Source organism: Helobdella robusta, assembly GCF_000326865.2.
Source record: "Helobdella robusta unplaced genomic scaffold HELROscaffold_23, whole genome shotgun sequence".
Lineage (NCBI taxonomy): Eukaryota > Metazoa > Annelida > Clitellata > Rhynchobdellida > Glossiphoniidae > Helobdella > Helobdella robusta.
The window spans coordinates 827,463-847,462 of NW_008704216.1; the positions used below are offsets into that span (position 1 = coordinate 827,463).

Below are 20,000 nucleotides of genomic sequence, written 5' to 3' on the forward strand. Positions count from 1 at the left end.
AGAGATGATGTTAATAATAATATAGAAGATAATATAAAGAATTATGACAAACTTATATGTGCTAATGATAATAATGTAGATACAGATGATGATGATGATGATAGAGAGATAAAAATCAGCAGTAGCAATAGAGAACAATGATTTGATCATCCTTTTTAATGGCGCCATTTATCAAACAGTAAACAAACAGCATGTGATTTTGTTTTCTTCTCTCTCTCTCTCTCTCTCTCTCTCTCTCTCTCTCTCTCTCTCTCTCTCAAAATGATTTCATTTGTCATCATTAACAACAACAATTTAATGACAAAGATAGGAAGAAGAAAATTAACATCAAAAACATACAAACAACAGAAACCAGACAACAACATCACAACTTAACAGACCCATCAGGCTTCTGACAATGTTAATTTACACCAATATAATCTAATTTGCATACACACCTAACACACATACACGCACACGCACACACACACACTTTCACACATAAACATACACATACACACAAAAAACAAACACATACATGAATACATGCATATACACATAACACACATACAAACATACACACACACACACACACACACACACACATAAACATACACCCAAACAAACAAATACATACAAGAATACACACAAACATACAACACACCTTAAATAAAGACTAATTTAAAAATACCTATATCATTAGCAAGCATTTAACAAACTAATTAACATATAAATACAGAAACAAAACAGACACATAAACATATAAAATATACACCAAACATATATAAACCTACACATACAAACAAACACACACACACAGAGAGACATACACACATATAAACACAGAAAATCAAACATAAAGACATGCATACCTCTAAGCATATAACCAATCAACCAACCAACCAACCAACCAACCTACAAACCAGCTAGCCAAATGACCGACCAACCAAATGACCAACCAACCAAATGACCAACCAATTAGCTGACCAACCAATTAGCTAACCAAACAACCAATCACACACAAACAAATACATGCAAACGCCAACACAAACGCCCACAAAAAATAAACAAGAGTAAAAGGACAAACTTAAGGGCAGTCTGTAGTTTAGAAGTCTGCTTCGTAAAATCTTCCCACAATGGATAACTACCCTACGAATAAAAATTATAATCATAATTATTTTATAATATTATTATTATTACCAGTAGTAGTAGTAGTAGTAGAAGTAGCAGTAGTAGTAATAGTAGTAGTAGTTGTTGTTGTAGTAGTAGAATTTGGAATACAGGCAATAAAAAAAAACATACAGTTGGCCTACCAAAAAAAAAAAACTGCTGCTGAAAAACAACCTGCCACTCAATTCTATGCAGAATAACTCACACACACACTTACACACACACACACACACACACACACACCCACACACACACATACACACGCGCGCGCATATGAATAAATGAAAAGAAGCAAATTGAAAAATTTCCAATATTCTTATCTTATCTGACTGCAGTAAAAACTAATTGAACACACACACACACTTACATACGCACGTACACACACACAAAACACACACACATATACACACACACACATGTCATTGAAATGAAATATTTCCTTATCAATTAACTTCAACAATTAAGAGATAGATTATTACTAGCATAGCATAGCATAACTTAACATACAAACAAATACATTCAGCCACACACACACACACACACACACACATCACAACAATTCTTTAATATTGGTTTAACATGGGTGTGCTTACATTCTGTAGTTACTTTTTTCATGTAAATTATTTCCCTAACTTCCCTAATTAGTGGAGGGAGTTTGAAGTTTGATAAGGAAAGAGTTGATCAGTGTTATATAATTGTAGAGATAAACACATGAAATGAATGACATTTTTGGTGGTGTCTGTGGAATACTTGTCTTCCTCTCTCTCTCTCTCTCTCTCTCTCTCTCTCTCTCTTTCATCAATTTAACAAACATAACAAACATAATCATTAGATTAGTCATTAGTGTTATCTGACATAATTGACCTAACAAACACAATTATTAGATTAGTGATACATAGTTGTAATGTTGATTTTGTTGAATTTATTGATTTTGTTCATGTACACACGAAAACTTTAGCTGAGTAGATGTGCACACATCTTTTGATCATTATTATCTTATGTCTTTACATAATTATTTTATAAAAAATTCAATTAAAACTAAAAAAAACAACAAGACTATAAGTAATATACAATGCTAGCCAGTAAAAAGCATAGAATTAAATTTCATATACAAATAAATAATATAATTTTGATAAATGACTTCAAAAATATTAATAACTTAATAAATTATTGAAAAAAATCCACATTTAACTAAATTAATTAGTTAAAAACCCACATTTAACTAAATTAATTAGTTAATTAACCAATTAATAATAATAAGAGAAATTATTAAATATTAAAGTAACATTAAGTAACCTTCAAATCACTAATGATCTGTTGAAATAACAAGCCATACTCTGTAGTAAGAAGGTCTTTATGATCCATTTTGTAGTGTGCCTATCCCTATGTATATAATTAATTAACCAATTCACTAATCTGTCACCAATCCTATTAGGCAGGCAATTACTGCTTCTTCTAAAAAAAAAATTTGAAAACTATTAATCAAACTTTTTTTTTAATAAGAAATCATCATTCAATCAGACAAAAGAAGATAATATACTCTTTTAATACACCTTTTTCTTATAACTAATTCAATTAACTCTGCAGATAATAAAATTAGGAAATCTCCATATTTAATTTAATTTTTATAATTTAAATTTAAATATTTTACATCATTTCTTTCTACCTTGCCAATCATCATATCATGGCTTACCTGTTCAAAAAAAAAAACCAAACTGAAGAGGCCTCAAATCTCAAATTGGACCAAAAATCAAAAGCAACGCCCACTCATCCACTAATCAATCAAATAGTGATCTAGAAGAGATGAAACTATTTTTATTTTTTCAACTAAATTTCACTAAAACGAAACTCGCGAAAAGTACTAAATATTTATAAACGAATGAATGGTCATTTGTTAAATTTACTTTTAAATGTATAAAAATAAATCACGTGCTCTTATTAAATAATTTTGCGGCGTTGACTTAGCATTTTAATTGAAGTTAATTAGAAATTTATTCAATTTTTGAAATTCTGATAATAAATTTTGAGTTATTTAAATAATTTTTTTAATAAAACATACAAATCATCAAAGTGTGATACATGTGGGATTCATAGGTTGAACTTGTTGTTTGCATATGTTGAATTATAGATTAAATATTTAACTATTTAAATATTTAATTTATTATTAATTTGGTAATTATAGTCGTTTTAGTTGTTCTATAAACTCAACTTACTTCGTATGCCTGACGACCAGATGTGTAATCCTGTATTAAAAAAATAGTTAATGACTGAAATGTAATATGGCTGCGCCACTTTATTTTCTAAATTTTTGCTTTTATTTGTCAGTTTTTGCCAAAATGTGTTACGATATTGTTTTGTTGTTGTTTCTTCTCATCGTCTTTTTATACAGCATGCCTGATTATTTGAAACCTCAATCGCTTATGAGAGCGATCTTTGTCCTAACTTTTTTTTTTAAAATGGCAACCTTCTTTTCTTTCAGTTGTTTCTTTGTCATCGCTGGCTAATGTTTGTAACGTTTTGTGTCAGATTTTGTAACGTGCATTTGTTTTATTTTTCGTTGCATTGTCATTTATTGTTAATAAACAATTTTTGTCAATTTTAATTCCAATATTCAAAATAATTTATTTGAAAAATTTTTTTAACAAAATTTATCATGAATTATCAATTATTTACAATCAAAATAGTTAACAACCTCTCAAACATACAACAATCTACAGCACTCAAAAGTACACACATTAAAAAATAATGGACCAAGAGTTCATTGATTTGTCAGCTGCTGAACCTCTTTTTGATTCCTCAATTGAGGTGATAGAATGTGAAGCAGAAGAATTCGTTGATATGGCCAATGGAGAAAATGAAGAACATGCAGATGGGGGTTTTGACGATAGTATCAGGTTTGTGCATATATTTTTAAAATATATAAATAAACTATATTATTTATATACATACTCATATAGTCAAATTATTTTTTTATAACCATTCCTTTGACAGACACAAGGAGGTTTATGTTAAAGAGTTACTGGAGAATCTTGATAATGATGCCGATGGTGGTCATAGTGATGATGGCCAACCTTGTACTTTTCATATGGAAAAGTATAAATTTTTTAATATTTGTATTATTATTTTTTTTTAAACAAAAAAATTATATTTAAATGAGAGTATTTCATTATTTATTGAAAACGAATTTTGTATTTTTATTTGTGGTGTCTTGGCTTAGCAGTTATTAATTAATTGTAAACCAACTTAATTAATATGATGTAGTCCCACAATTTAAGGATCAATTAATTTTATGATAATTTATCCATATTTATTCATAATATATATATATATATATTTGGGTTCAGACTGTCTTATTTGTTAATAACTGTGTATATATATATATGTATATATTTATACATAACACTTATTTATAATCTTTTGTAATCTTAATTCATCACCGCCATCAAGATTTTTGGCAAATGATGGATGGATGAGATGCTTTCAATGGTTGCAGACGTATAAGAAGAGGCGAAGGAGAAGCAGTGATCTTGATAATGATGATGACGTCGACGATAACGATGACAATAATAATAATAACAATAATGATAACAGTAGTAGTGAATTCATCATCAATTTATTAAAATTAATCAAGAAAATCCCAGTAACTGTTGATATGATGAAGCAGAATGGTTCTGCAAAGATCATTAAAAGAATGATTAAATCTACAAACGATGGTATTATCATTATTATTTATAATTATAGTTAATATTGTATTATTATTATTTACAATTATAGTTAATATTATTATTTATAATTATAATTAATATTTTTGTGGTTTTAATATGCCCAGAAATAAGCGCTCTGTCGAAAGTCATCATCAGTGACTGGATGTCGAAATTTACCGCAAATCATCATCATCAGCAGCAGAAAGGTATCATTATCATCACTTTGATCATCATCATCATCTGTATCGTTATCAGTAATACTATGTCGATTTATTTCCTTGCTTTATTCTCCTCAAGATGAAACAAAGATCGATAAAGAAGGAAGGAAGAGGAAGAAAAAAGACAGAAAGGATGATGATCATATCGGCAACAATACTACTACTACTACTACTACTACTACTACTACTACTAATAATAATAATAATAATGAAAATTTATCAGGGAAACATAATAACAATAGTAATTATTAAGCTTTTCATTTATTTGTTGTCTGTATCTGTTATTAATAAATTGAGTTGATGTCGGGTTATTATTATTATTTAATTGTTATTGTTATTTTTTATTATTTTCCCTAAATATTTATTTATTTATAATTAATATCATTTTTATTTATTTTTTTCCTCCCAGCAATTAAAAGACAGAATTCAAAGTACATATTTCCCCCATACATATTATTCTTGCTTTATTTCAAAATTTTTTCAAAATTATTGTCATTATTATTACTGTTGTTGTTATTATTGTTATCGTTGTTGTTGTCGCTGTTGTTGTTGTTGTAGCTGTAGTTGTTGTTGTAGCTGTAGTAGTTGTTGTTGTTGCTGTTGCTGCTGTTGTTGTTGCTGTTGTTGTTGCTGTTGTTGTTGTTGTTGTAGCTGTTGTTGTTGTTGCTGTTGTTGTTGTTGTTGTCCTGGTAGTTATTCATTCCATTCAAAACCAGTCCCGCAGACAATTCAATAGACAGATTTTCCACGTCGCTATCATCACCTACGCCATCATCAACCACCACATCGTCGTCGTCGTCCTCATCCAATGTCAAATTATCCGTCAAAGTCTTACCCCAGAGAGGAGGAAAAGTTCAAGGTCGATGCCGTCATTGTTATTAACATTATTATTATTATTACTGTTGTTTTTCATATTTTTTGTTATTTTTATTTTTTTACAGATTCTCTCTCTCCACCGTCATCGGGTTTTACGTCATCGTCGTCTTCATGCTTCATGAGTGCTCTGACGTCATCGTTAAGTCCCACCTTTGAGAGGCGGAAGAAGCCGAAACTGACCAATAGGAAGAGAGAAGGCCCGAATAACAACAATAATTGTAATAATGTTAGTGTGTTTGTATTTGTGCTGTTGGTATCAGGCAGTCAATCAAGCAGTCAATCAGCTCACCAATTGGTCAATCTACTTGTCAGCTGTTATTATTATTATTACTATTATTATTATCATTATTATGATTTAACGTAAAATTATATTATAGTTGTTATTATTACTTTATCATTCATGTTATAGAGGACTGGCACAGAACCATCAAACAGCAACAACAACAACAGTAGCTTCGACGATAACGATGTTGATGAGACTGTTGACAACAACAACAACCTCAGTAGGAGAGAGGATGAAGATGCAAAGTCCGATAATGAAGGTTGATTGATTGATTGATTGATTGACCGATTGATTGGGCTACTGATTGACTGATTGGTTGAATACCTACAGCAAATTTGTTGAATATTTATCAAAACCCTATATTGAATAAACTACAGTAACAACAACAGCAACAACCACAGCAACAAAAATACTAAAAACGACAGATAACAACAGGATGGACACAACATCTACAGCAGCATCAGCAGCCAATCGTCTCAGGAGATCGACATCATCATCATCATCAGCCAATAAGAGGAAGAGGAAGTCGGTGAAGTGGGCCGATGATGCCTCCCTGTGTACATACTTCTTCTTCCAAATGAACGAATCAGAACGAGGTTTTTTGGGTTTACTTTTAATTGTAAGAGGGAGAGAGAAAGAGAAAGAGAGAGAGGGAGAGAGAGAGAGAAGAAAGTGTTAAACAGTATGTAGAAATAACATGATTATATATATATATATTTATACTCACCACCACCAACCATTTAGTGAATGTCAACAAGAGCGTGGACTTTGCCGAAACGCTGAGGCATGAGATAGAGATGGAGCATAGGATGTTTCAGAATGCCAGGAAGATGTTTTCAGATGAAAATGTCATCGTCAAGTCCCAGGTTCGACTGCGTGCTTGTGGTTCTCTTCTGTCTCCTGGTGGATAACTGAAACTATTTCAGACATTTGATTCGTTTGTTATCATTCTTACTTTTACCACTACTATTATTATTTTTTATTATTATTACTTTTTTGATATTATTGATCTTGTTCACCTTGCAGTGGCACCGACCTTTGTACCTTAGTGGTAGCATCAGCCTGGTCGAGCCGGGCTGCAACAGCTCCCAGAGGAAGATCCAGATGATTAGGGAACAGAATGTCCTTCAAGTTATCTACTTTTCTCGTTGTATGTAAGTTAAGTTGGTCCTCACTTTTTCTCTGTCTGTTTGTATGCCTGTCTCTGTGTGTGTTTGTCCGTGTGTGTTGTGTGTGTCCTTGTGTGTTTGTGTGTGTTTGTCATAAAATAAAGTGTTCATTTTAGTTAGCATCAGAGTCTATTTTCGATTGCTAGCTCAGCCTAATCTGTTTCTAGCGAGAGTAACTGATTGGTACAATCTATTTATAGTTACTAATCTGCATGGTCTATTTATAGTAAATAACTAATTAACATAATTTATTCAGGATACCGGACCACCCGGCCGAAGCAGATGCGGAATTTGTAGACGTACACGAACCGAAAATCATTCCTCTTCATGACGTAATTCTTTGTTTTTCATTCAAATATTACAATACTGCTCTAATTTTCATAATTTATTCACATTAACTAATTATGATAATATATATATATTTAGATAACAAGTCAGAACAGTGAAGTTTTATTCGAGCATGGTACACTAACAACAACAACAACAGCAACAACAACAACAGCAGTATCGGCGGTGACGACATCATCATCATCTGCCTCATCATCAACACCATCTAACCAACAACATTCTATAGCACTATTTCCAATGCAGACAGCTGCTACTACTACCTCTGCCGCTGCTTCTGCTGCTGCTACCGCTGCTTCTGCTGCTGCTACCACTGCTACTACTAATACTTCCATTACTACTAATAATACAGGTAGTAATAATACTACGTCTGGTATTGTTGATGTCGAGTTATCGCCAGGTGGCAACGGGGGTGGTACAATGCAGGCTGGCCTGGTTATGCCCTGGGGTCCAATGTATCCAATGCCTAATGTGATGGCTATGGTTAGGCAGTAATTTTTGATATTGTTTATGCTGTTGTTGTTGTTGTTTTTATGTTGTTGCTGTTGTTGTGTTGTTTGTTTGTTAACGAGCTCATTCATTCTTTCATTCTTTCTTTCATTCATTCTTTCATTCATTCATTTTTGTTTGTTTAGAGGTTGCTGCTGAGTACTTTTGTATATAGAAAATTTTCAAAAATTTTTTTTAGGACGGTCACGGTATGCCCATGCCACCGCACCCCGGTATGATGCCCCCTATGATGTTCCCACCGCCCCCTGGCTTCCCTCCCTTCCCACCCATTCCCATGATGAGGGGAGTCATGCCGCCGATGATGCAGTACCCACCTGGTAGGTTGATGAGGGAATCTCTTTTTAAAAAAGTCATTCCTAAAAGATGATTGATCGTTTGTTTGGTTGTCTGTCTTTTTCTCTGTCTGTCTGTCTGTCTGTCTACCTGTCTGATTGATTGATTATGCGATTGATTGATTATATGATTAATTGATTGAGTTTGATTATTTGGTTGATTAATTGATTGATTGGTTGATTTAGTTATTGGGTTGATTAACTTTAAGGTTGTATAAATAAGCCCGTTTTTTAATTAACAATCGGGAGTTTGTTTAATGCTTGACTGATTGATTGAATAATTGATTGAATAATTGATTGATTGATTTTGTTACCTGTGTTGTTGTTTAATGAAAAATTAATTGTTCTTCACTCTGAGAATTAATGTCGTTTAGTTTTTGTTGTGATATTTTTTTTTCAGTTCCTTGTTCTCCTTTTTCGAATCTTCATTCAGTTAAGATCTCATTGTTCCAAGTTTATTTTTCTTCTGTTTATGTCATTTAGTTAATAAAACATGAACTCTCTCTCTCATCTATATTAGATTTCTCTGGCAATCTGTTGTTAAAATCATGGAAATAATATTTATGTAATCCGTGGTTAAAATGCCTACAATACCAGGGTTATAACATCTTTTAGCGTCAACGTGTAGTATTTCAGTCCGACTTAATTGTGTTTGTTACATCAAAATTTATAAAATAGAGAAGTAGGGTTGTAAATTGTAGAAGGTCTTGATGGTTTAACGAGGTTCTAGGAAGTCAGAATGTGACGGGTTGTTTGTTGGCATGATGGCGTTGTGAAGGCTCTTTCACTCGTGTTTAATTTTGATTTATTTATTATTATTTTCACTTTTAAATTATTCAGCTTTTGGTTTCGTTTTAAATTTTTGAATCGTGATACTAGAATTTGTTAAAAAGTTCGTTTTTCTGGTTCAGTGAGTATTTTTTTGACTGAAGTTTAATCAAGCGAAATAAATTTAAGATGTTTGAAATTGTAGCTAAATGGTACCGAGGTGTGTTTTCAAATGTTTTTCATATTCAAATTCGGAAAAACTCGAGTACAAGCCACGAAACGACATTTTTTTTAGGAACGTTAACTAATTAACTTTTGAAATAGAAATTACACGTCCTAATAATCTTTATTCTTTTAAAATTTTTTGTTTGCTTTTGTTGTTGCTTCATTGTTTTATGACGGAAAATATTAAAATTATTAGTTAGGTTGATCAGTTGATTGAAATTGTTATTCTTCTCGACATTTACTACAGGCCCGCCGAAACCCGTCTGCACCCATTATCTCATGGGAACCTGCAAATTCGGACTGAATTGTCGAAATTTTCATCCACCTCCCGTCGGCCAGCCACCAATTGTCAATCACATGCTGGCAGCCAATCACAAAGCACCATTTGTACAGCCGGCTGCCATTGTTGACCAATCATCAAACACTAGTAGTCAGTCCAGCATTACAACAACAAAACTAACTCAACCTACAAACATCACAACAACAAATCAATCCCCATCATTGTCATTATCAACGTCATTAATAGCACATAATATTGTCCAATCTCCTAATTCCTAATATTTGAATTTGTTTTTATTTTTTCTTCATAGCACTTCGTTTTTTAATGTCGGTGTTACATATTGTATGTAATTATACATTACATACAATTTGTAATGTATAATCGTTAATTGTTTAGTTATTCTATTCTGTTTTCTTTTAATTAAAGGGATTTTTTTCTCAATGCTAGTTTAAATGTAAATCAAAATGATCAAAGTAATGGTTAGTTTGATGCATATCATTGAGTTACTACATTAGGCTGTATTGTCCTGCCATTTATTTTTCTATTTCAAGTATTAATTTTAATTGATTCATGCTTCTTTAACTATGATAATATTTGCTAAGATTGAGAATAATAATTTGCAAACATTAATAGCATTGATCATAGTAGAGTTACTAAATTACATAAATTTAACAACTATTTAATTGTGAGGGTATTAAAGTTAACTTATCCTAAGTGGAATATTAAATGACAGAAAATTAATTTCATGTAAGAGTAACTTTAGTCTGGATTTCGTCTGTTAATCGATTCCATAAAGTTTTGTATAATTTTTAAAATGAGTACTTTGTTTCGTTATATATAATTAAATAAATGAAATTAGTGGTAACATTGTGTTTTTTGAATAAAAAAAATCAAAGGGATGCGCACGTGCTTGTAAGATCAGTTTTATTTTACGAAATGTTTCGAATAGTGATGGCAAATTAGCAGTTAGTAGAGTTAACATCTACATCTTGACTATTAGTGGATTTTAAATCGTAAAATTACAATGGAGCTGAATGACGAGGTTAAAGGGAAGAAAAGATGAAAAATATATTTAGAATCTTTGTTACAGAGCCTGATTGGTTGCTAATTATAGTTCACACTCGAAAGAAATGAAACCGACATAGGAAATTTGTCGACTTCGTTGAAAATTTCCATTAAAAGTTGTCGAAAAATGTCTCAAAGCTATCGAAAAATTGTTTATTTTGTTTAAAATTTAAATTATTGGAATAAAAAAAGGTTGGCGTGTTTAATTTTATTAATTTATTCGTTTTGATTGTATTTTTGAATAATAAATTAGTGGCCTGCGTAGTTGCTGGACTCATGTGAAGCCACCTCCTGCCTTTTTTTTTATTAAATTTTTCACTTTTGTTTTCGAAAGTTATTTTTTTAAATGTCTGAAAAAAATTTTCGAATTTACTTTCGATTTATTGTATTTATAATCTAATTTCTTTTTTTTCGGTTTGTCCGGTTTTTTGATTGTTTCATTTTGTTTTGTTGTTTGTTTGCCTGTTTCTTTGTTTCTCTTTCAGACTTTTTGTAACTTTGTAGGCCAAACATCCATTCATTTAATTTATTTAAATAAAAACAATTTCTGAAAAAAAATAAAATATAAAATGTATATTTAATATATTTATTTAATTTTTTTTCAAAATTTTGTCTTGATTTAATTTAAAATATTTTACTATAATAATCTTTTATTTTTTATTAAATTAAATCTAATGCTAATCTAAATCTAAAACTAAATGATATGGTTTTTTTGGTATGGTATGTAATATGGTATCTGGACAGGATATCGTGATTTGGTTCTGATGATTTTTTTTCTTTTTGATGACTTTATTTTTTTAATGATTTTATTTTTTGATGATTTTATTTAATTTTCCAAACCCCACAGATAACGATATTGACCCCAGTAGATTTTCTTAAATAAATTTGAGGTTTTTATTTTATTCTTTATCTTTTTTTGACATCTGTACTATATAATTATTATATAATTACAATATAATATATCTGATATGATATATCTGATATATAATATATATATATATTATATAATATATCTGATATGATATATCAGTTATATCTGTTATATAATATATCTAATATGATATATCCTAATGTAATCTATCTATCTATACGATTCTAATGTTTTTATAAGACTAAATTTTTATTATTAACGAAAAATTGATTAATGATAACGTCATGGTTTGTTTTATCTTTTGCAGATGTTTTATTATTTTAAAATAGCAGGTGCGTATATACAGAAACACACATGCACAGAAACACACACGTGTGTATGTCTGTGTCTCTGTGTGTGTGTTTGTCTAGTATAGAGAGAGCGATCAGTAGACACACATTCATTTTCTAATTCCAATTTATTATTAGCGTGCATGCTGTTGTTGTTGTTGTTGTTGTTGTTGTTGTCCCACCTGTATTTCAAAATGCTTCATTCATTATTTCATCATTTGATCGATCTGCTATTTGTATGTTTGTTTGTTTGCTTGTTTGTTTGTTTGTTTGCTTGTTCATTCCTTGGTTAATGACTTGTCTGTTTGTTTATCTATCTTTTATTATTTATTCATTCATTCACTCATTTAATTCATTCATTTTACTGAAATATCACCACGATAATACAGTGCAGACAGCAGATGATAATCAGATCATCATTGCATTGTTCAGCTGTCTAGTTGTGCTAATGTTAAGTTCTGCTAAATGATAATGAATGACAAATAAATAATAGCATGTAAAGGACAGTGACAACGACGATGATGATGATACTATTGTTGTATCTATCATGCCGTATTGATACTACCATGTTATATCCATCATTCCTCCTGATATATGATACTGATACTATCATGCTATATCCGTCATTACTGAAGTTTTTCAAAGGTGGTGAGAGTAGTTTTGTCTGTAATCCTAGTATCACAATATTCATGGTATTCATTTATTTTTATTTGTATTCATTTATTAGTAATTCAGTAATATTTTTATAGTAGTAGTAGCGGTAGTAGTAGCAGTAGTAGTATTAGTAGTAGTAGTAGTAATGCTAAGAATAACAACCTCATCATGACATTCTGGAATGTGGCTTGAAAGAAAATGAAAGTAATATTTTGATAGTGTAGGACTTAGAATGCACGCCTGAATGCTATAAATGTGTGTGTGTGTATGTATATGTGTTTGTATGTATGTATGGTTGTATGTATGTGTATGCATGTATGTGTATGTATGGTTGTATGTTTGCATGTATGTATTTATTTATGTTTTGATAATTGTATTTGATATGTTTACGTATGTTTGTAAGTTTAATATATGTAATTTTTATTAATATTTATGTCTGTATCTGTGTGTGAGTGTGTGTGTGTGTGTGTATCTGTGTGTCTGTTGTATATATAATATATATTAATATATGCATGTAGTTGTTATCTTACAGTAACTGAAATGTATGCATGTATGTAAGTATGTATGTATGTCAGCAAAATATAAGGATGACTATTGTATAAGCAGCTAGAAAATCGAAAGTAAAATGCCACCATCCTATTTTGTTCTTATTAAATGGGTGTGTATGTATCTATACATATGTGTGTGTGTGCGCGCGTGTATGTGTGTATGTATACATATGCGTGTGTGTGTGTGTGTTTGCGTGTGTGTGTGTGTGTGTGTGTAAACTGGCGTATATTTAATCATCATAAATAAATAAATGCAAGTAAATAAATAAATAAATAAAATAGATAAAAATTTAATTTAATTATATGATACAATGATGCAAGCCAATAACTGCTAGCCAGCCTGTTACAACTTAAACAGCAATCAATAGGTGAACTGTATTTAGATTTCTGGGAATTCCATTACATCACATTTGGAAAATAGTTTCTTTAGAAAAGTTTAATTAAAATTTTGATCCATAGATTTTACACATCTCATATATATATATATATATATATATATATATATATATATGTATATGTATATATATATATATTATATATATATATGTGGTTGTGTGTGTTTGTGTGTGGGTACACATATATCTTTCTTCATTTTTTCATTTTTACAATCTAAAATATTGTTAATTCCATAAAAGTTTTCAATTGCAATCCTATATCTTGCAACGTGACTGTGTTTGTGTGTGTGTGTGCGGCGTGTGTGAAGAGTAATTAAGAGTTGTGTGTAAAGAACTAGCAATTAATTAATTGATTAATTGATTAGTTTATTAATAGGTGTGTGAATTTATTTCCTTACTTGCTTACTTACTAGTCTATTGCTTAGTGCTTACTGACTGATGTATGTGTGTAAATTTTGTGATGTGTCATTTAGGGGGGAATTTTAAATGTTTCAGTTTAAATTGTTTTTACTTCTCTCTCTCTCTCTCCCTCTCTCTCTCTCTCTCCCTCCCTCTCACTCTCTCTCTCCCTCTCTCCCTCTCTCTCTCTCTCTCTCTCTCTCTCTCTCTATCTCTCTTTTTCACTGTATATACTACTTGTCTTAAGAAATTTTCATTAGTTAATGGGCAATTGATAGTGTTATTCACATCACATCCCTATTCTTTTTTTATAGGAGGACAGAAAGATAAAGATACAAAGAACTGTACATAATTGCTGTGCATAATTGTGTTAGAGTCTTCAAACTTATGCAATATTCTCCTCCTCACTGACAAAGTAAAAGCAACATCATGAACGTAGTGCTGATAAATGGAGATAACCAAGCCATCCAGCTGTCGCCGGAATCTTTCCCACAACCACAACTCCTGCAACAACAACTACAACTGCCGCAGCAGTCGCTGCCACAGCAGTCGCTGCCACAGCAACTGCCGCAGCGGTTACGTCAACAACTACATCAATTTCAACAGCAGTACTTGAGTTCCGTACCAAAAACACCATTGATGTACATCAACAACAACAACAACGACAACAACCTCAGTGGAAGCAGCGTCAACGCCAGCCACACCAACTCTAACATATCTTCAGATGATGACAGTAACAATAAATGTGACTACCAGCAAGATATTAAACTACCGCTGATACAAAGACTTACAAACAATGGTAATAATGATAATAATAATAATAATACAAATCGTAATGCAAGATTATCGGCGATGACGTCATCATCGATGGATACGTGCCTGACCGACGACAACAGACCCGGCCGCATACTGTTACGTCCCTGGCTGGAGAAGAATCTGGAAGATGGCAACATCGAAGGACTCGAGTGGATGGACGCTGGTTCGTCGTTGTTTTAGGGATGTGCTGTTTTTCATGCCGATGATGATGAATGAATGAATGAGTGAGTAAATGAATGAATAATAATGGATCGATTGAATGAATAAATTGCGAATGAATGAATAATTCCCAGAGAAGACAATGTTCAAAGTGCCCTGGAAGCACAGAAGCAAGAAGGACTGGTCGCTCAAGCACAGCAGCGTTTTCCTCGTTTGTTCTTTGTTATTTGTTCTTTGCTGTTGTTGTCATTGCTGTTTTTGATGTCGTTGCTGTTGTTGTTGTTGTTGTGTGTGTGTGTTTGTGTGTGTGTGTGTGTCTGTGTGTGTGTGTGTGTGTGTTGTACTTATACTTTTAATAAATGCTTGAAAAGTACACCGATCAAAATTCTAACACACACACGTGAATGAAACAGGAATGGGCAAAAAACACGGGCAGATGGAGTCGCGGGGACAGTTCGCCTAATTTTGCAAAACTGAAAACTCGTCTGAGGTGTGCCTTCAACAAGGCACCAGACATCGAAGAGATGAAGTCGAAGCACTCGTGCCAGGGGGAAGAACCTTATAAAGTTTATAGGTTTAAAAATAAAAAAGGTTAGCTATATGCTTAGGATTAGGGTTATAGCTAATTAGGAGTGTGCCTTCTATTGAATAAATGAGTGAATGAATGAATGAATGCAATTGCAACAAATATTACATATCATTAAGGTGTGATTACGTTAACATTGAATGACATGACATTGTAAAACATCAACAATCACCAAACACAATTTAAATCACTTGGTAGATTGCCATCCACAAGGTTCCAGCAAGAACAGCAACAATTTAATCTCTGTTAACAAGTTTCTAAGGGTAACTTTTTTTATATATTGCTAAGTTTGTATATGTCAAGTTTGTAGTTTTCTATCTATCTGTCTGTCTGTCTGTCTCTCTGTCTGTCTGTCTATCTATCTATCTATCTACAAACAAACATACACATGCATACATACATACATTAATGCATACATGCATTATATGTAGGTGATGTGATTTTAGTTTAAGGAGTTTACTTCATTAAATGTTTTTTTGGTAATCTTTAATTGGTTGGTTGATTTGTTCAATCATTCATTTATTCGTTCACTCACTCATTCATTCGTTCGTAGATTCATTCATGCACTCACTCTTTTGTATGTTTGTTTTTCAATCTTTCCATTAATGCATTTTAATGCATTTTAATTCCATTTTTATTCTTTAAAAATAAACAGGATGAATAAGTTATTTTATTTTTTAGGATTTGCTGTTCATTTAATTTTTTTATTCATATTTATTTGCGATTATTTCTATTATTCCACAACAGAATAAGATTACACAGAACTGCAACAGCAGCAGCAACAACAACAACAGCAGCACAGGATTCTACAACAACAACACCAACGTTATAGCTAACATTAATAACGCTTACAACAACAACAACGGTAACAATAATGGCGATGTAACGGTGAAATATGAAAAATACGAAATCGATGATTGTGATGATGATTACAGCGACAACAAACACAACAACAACATCAGCAACAACAACAACAACGATGATGATGACGACGACGATGATGGGGCTTCAAACTCTGGTTTTAAGAGTAGAACTAGAAAGAGAAAATGCAATACCAGCAATGATGCTCGCGACGATGATGAAGATGATGCTCTTCCTCACTACTCTTCTAGTGTAAGTAATTTTTCGTTTTGGGTATTTTTCAGTTTCATTTTCTGGATGTTTTTCAGTTGCAGTTTCTTTTTCTTTTTTTTTTTCATTAGTTTTCATCAACTACTTACAGTAGCTGAATTGTATTAATTTCATAGTCAAATATATGCATGTACACACAGACACATGCACGCACACATCTGCTTCGCATACGCTGCACACACACACGCACGCACACACACACACGTGTATACCATTGTGTAGGAACATGTATTTATATATTTATAAATGACCTTGATTTGGCTACATAAGGATGTTTGGCACCCACAGTTCTTACTATTTTTATTGTTATTAATAATGTATAATTAAGGCAAAATTTTATGAGCCCTCATAAATGTTCTTCACTTGGTTTTTTTAAATTGATTTTTACACTCTACATACAGATGAGCTACAGATTTCTAGATAATGGTACGTACCTACATGTTGTGTGTGTGCATGTTTGCCTGGCTTTATTACTTTCAATTTTAGCCTAGCCTTCACTTTCCATTTTGAGATTTTTGGATTTTTTTTTTTATGTGAGATGCTGAATGTTTTTTCGCTTTCTATTTTTAGGTTAGGAAATTTTCTTTTAAGAGTTTATTATTATTATTATTTATTATTATTTATTATTATTATTACTGTTCTTCCATGCAGTATGCTATGCAGCAACAGGCAATCAATCTTTCAACAACAACAACAACAACAATAGTATAAATAATAATAATAATAATAACAATAAGTATGATGACGTTATCTGCCATAAGGATGACGTCACTAATAACAATAACAACAATAATAATAATAAAGATAATTATGGTAATAGTAGTAGTAGTGGTGGTGGTGGTAGTTACATGATACCACTGACGGTTGAATTATTTTCCTCCATGGAGGATGACACTGATTATGGTGACTATACTCAAAGGTACATAGGTGATGACAGTGATGATGAAGAAGTTTATGATGATGATAATGGTGATGATGAGGATGATGTCCGTGATGGTGGTGGTGGTGGTGGTGTAGTTGTGGCGTATGATGACGATGGTGATGGCGATGGTATTTCATATTTTCATTTGCGTTTGTGGCCAATTCATTAGCCCAGTCAAAATTTTTTCAAGATCTTGTCGATCGAAGCAGACGAAAATGAAAAAATTTCAAAAGAACGTTGAACAACAACAGTGGGATAGTGACATCAACAACAACAGCAACAACAACAACGTCAACATCATCAACAACAACACCAACAACATCGCCATTCCTCTAAACTTCGTCACTAATGACGTCAGCAGCACCGATGACGTAGCCATTGTAAATAACGTGCCCATGGAAGACCAAAAGGGCATTAACATCAGTAACGGTCACTTACTGGCCAACGACGATGATGATGGTGATTGTGGTGATAGAAATAGAGATAACACCGAGGATAGTAATGGTGAAGTCGGTGGTGGTAATAAGTTGTGTAGTGGCAGTACTGACGATCAAAATAAGCTGTTCATTCTTAGAATGGCCACTTTGTTCGTGGAGGCAGATGAAAAGCTGAAACGAAAAGAGGAACAGCAGAATATAGGTCAATCTCAGCAGTTTCTGAGTCAGCAGCAGCAGCAGCAAAATGTAGGTCAAATGCAGCAGTTTCTGAGTCAGCATCAAATCAAACAATCTATCGACCAGCAGCTTCAGAAAATAGGTCATAAGCAGCAGAATTCAGGTCAACAGCAGCCGCAGCAGCAGTACAAGCCTCAATCTCTTGAAGCGCCTCAGAAGCCGAAGTTGTTGCTGCCAACGACGCTGAAGAATGTTGAGACGGATGTTGATAGTGTGCGTAATAAGAATTTAATGATACAGCAGCAGCTTGGATTGAAATTGCTGCAGAACAATAACATCAACAATTCAGCAACATTTCAATTGAAAATGGCGAAACTACAAAATGACGTGGCATCAGTAACAGCTGCTGTTGCTGCTGCTGCAACATCGTCATCATCTCAAGCTAAATTGAATCCAGTCTTCAAGCTGCCAGCTTCGTTATCATTTTCATTATCGTCGTCATCAGCTTTGTTTTCATCACCACCATCCTTGCTATCTTCGTCATCTTCTCTGGCTCCTGCCTATGCAATTATCCTGCCAACTTCATCATCGGCGTCATCGCTGACGTCATCGTCGTCACCGCCTGTCCACCAACTTGCATTCATCATACCGACACCACCATCATCATTGTCGGCTTCTTCTTCTTCTTCTTCATCATCATTTTCGTCACCTAAACCTATTTTTATCCCTCATCTATTTCCACCTCAATTTTTCTCATCGACGTCTACGTCGTCATCATCATCGTCATTCTTGCTATCATCATCACAATCTCTGATATCATCATCATTAACTTTATCATCATCCTCATCATCATCGGTGTCGTCATCATCATCATCACAATCAGTTTATAAATCAAAACAACAGCAGCTAAAGGTATCATTTACTACAACCGTCTCCCTATTCACGTCATCATCATCATCATTATCATCTCCTCCAGTTTCACTATTATCAGCACTGCCTTCATCATCATCGTCATCAGTACCTCCGTTATTACCCTCATTGTCTGATGATGGCATGAAGCAGTTGACGAGTTTGTTGAGCAACAGGTCTCTAGTTGAAAGTTTCATTAGGTACAAGAAACTAGATCCGACCTTCATGCCCTTGCTATCTACCCTAACCTCGTTTTCATCATCATCGTCGTCGTCATCATCATCGTCATTGCCTACGTCATCATCATCATTGTCATCATCGTCGTCGTCGTCAGTTTTACAAGCCTCAATCGTTTTAAAAGACATTAACAATCTTAACGACGATAATGATATTAATTATAATATTAATAGCAGTGTTGAAAAGGTTGTTGATGATGATGATGATGGTGAAGATGAAGACATTGGTGGTCACGGTAATGAATGCAATGATGACGATGATGTGAAATATGATAGGAAAGATTCTGAATCTAAACTAGTGATATGTAAAGATGGCGATGATGGTTGTAGTAGTAATAATAATAATAATAATAATAATAATAATAATAATAATTGTGGTTATGGTGATGCTGATAACAATATCGATGATGATTATAATGATGACGACGACAACGGTAGCAAGAATATTGGTAGTGGTGATGCTACTGGCTTTATTGAGAACCAATTAGGTTAGACTATTATTCATCT

The 20,000-nt window shown here is 32.6% G+C and overlaps 3 protein-coding genes across 3 annotated transcripts in view; 2 read left to right on the top strand and 1 right to left on the bottom strand.

Annotated features, from left to right (window-relative positions):
• HELRODRAFT_172250 (hypothetical protein) overlaps positions 1 to 2,514 on the bottom strand; it is a gene marked incomplete at both ends in the record, with an annotated part of 8,120 nt that extends 5,606 nt beyond the window's left edge. Inside the window, 2 exons of the mRNA XM_009018916.1 lie at position 1,128; positions 2,446 to 2,514. Of these exons, the coding sequence (XP_009017164.1) occupies position 1,128; positions 2,446 to 2,514 (70 nt within the window). The remainder of the gene's footprint in view (positions 1 to 1,127; positions 1,129 to 2,445) is intronic.
• Positions 2,515 to 3,894: 1,380 nt separating this feature from the next.
• On the top strand, positions 3,895 to 11,803 carry HELRODRAFT_172251 (hypothetical protein; the record flags this gene model as incomplete). Its single annotated transcript, XM_009018917.1, has 14 exons — positions 3,895 to 4,043; positions 4,141 to 4,242; positions 4,597 to 4,862; positions 4,979 to 5,059; positions 6,013 to 6,173; positions 6,357 to 6,475; positions 6,666 to 6,826; positions 6,975 to 7,096; positions 7,257 to 7,384; positions 7,656 to 7,731; positions 7,991 to 8,227; positions 8,433 to 8,571; positions 9,827 to 10,009; positions 11,772 to 11,803. The coding sequence occupies 14 exons, from the start codon at positions 3,895 to 3,897 to the stop codon at positions 11,801 to 11,803; spliced, it is 1,956 nt and encodes a 651-aa protein (XP_009017165.1).
• A 3,184-nt stretch (positions 11,804 to 14,987) lies between these two features.
• HELRODRAFT_79004 (hypothetical protein) lies at positions 14,988 to 15,691 on the top strand (the record flags this gene model as incomplete). Its single annotated transcript, XM_009018918.1, has 3 exons — positions 14,988 to 15,099; positions 15,230 to 15,306; positions 15,509 to 15,691. The coding sequence occupies 3 exons, from the start codon at positions 14,988 to 14,990 to the stop codon at positions 15,689 to 15,691; spliced, it is 372 nt and encodes a 123-aa protein (XP_009017166.1).
• Between the last annotated feature and the right edge of the window lie 4,309 nt (positions 15,692 to 20,000).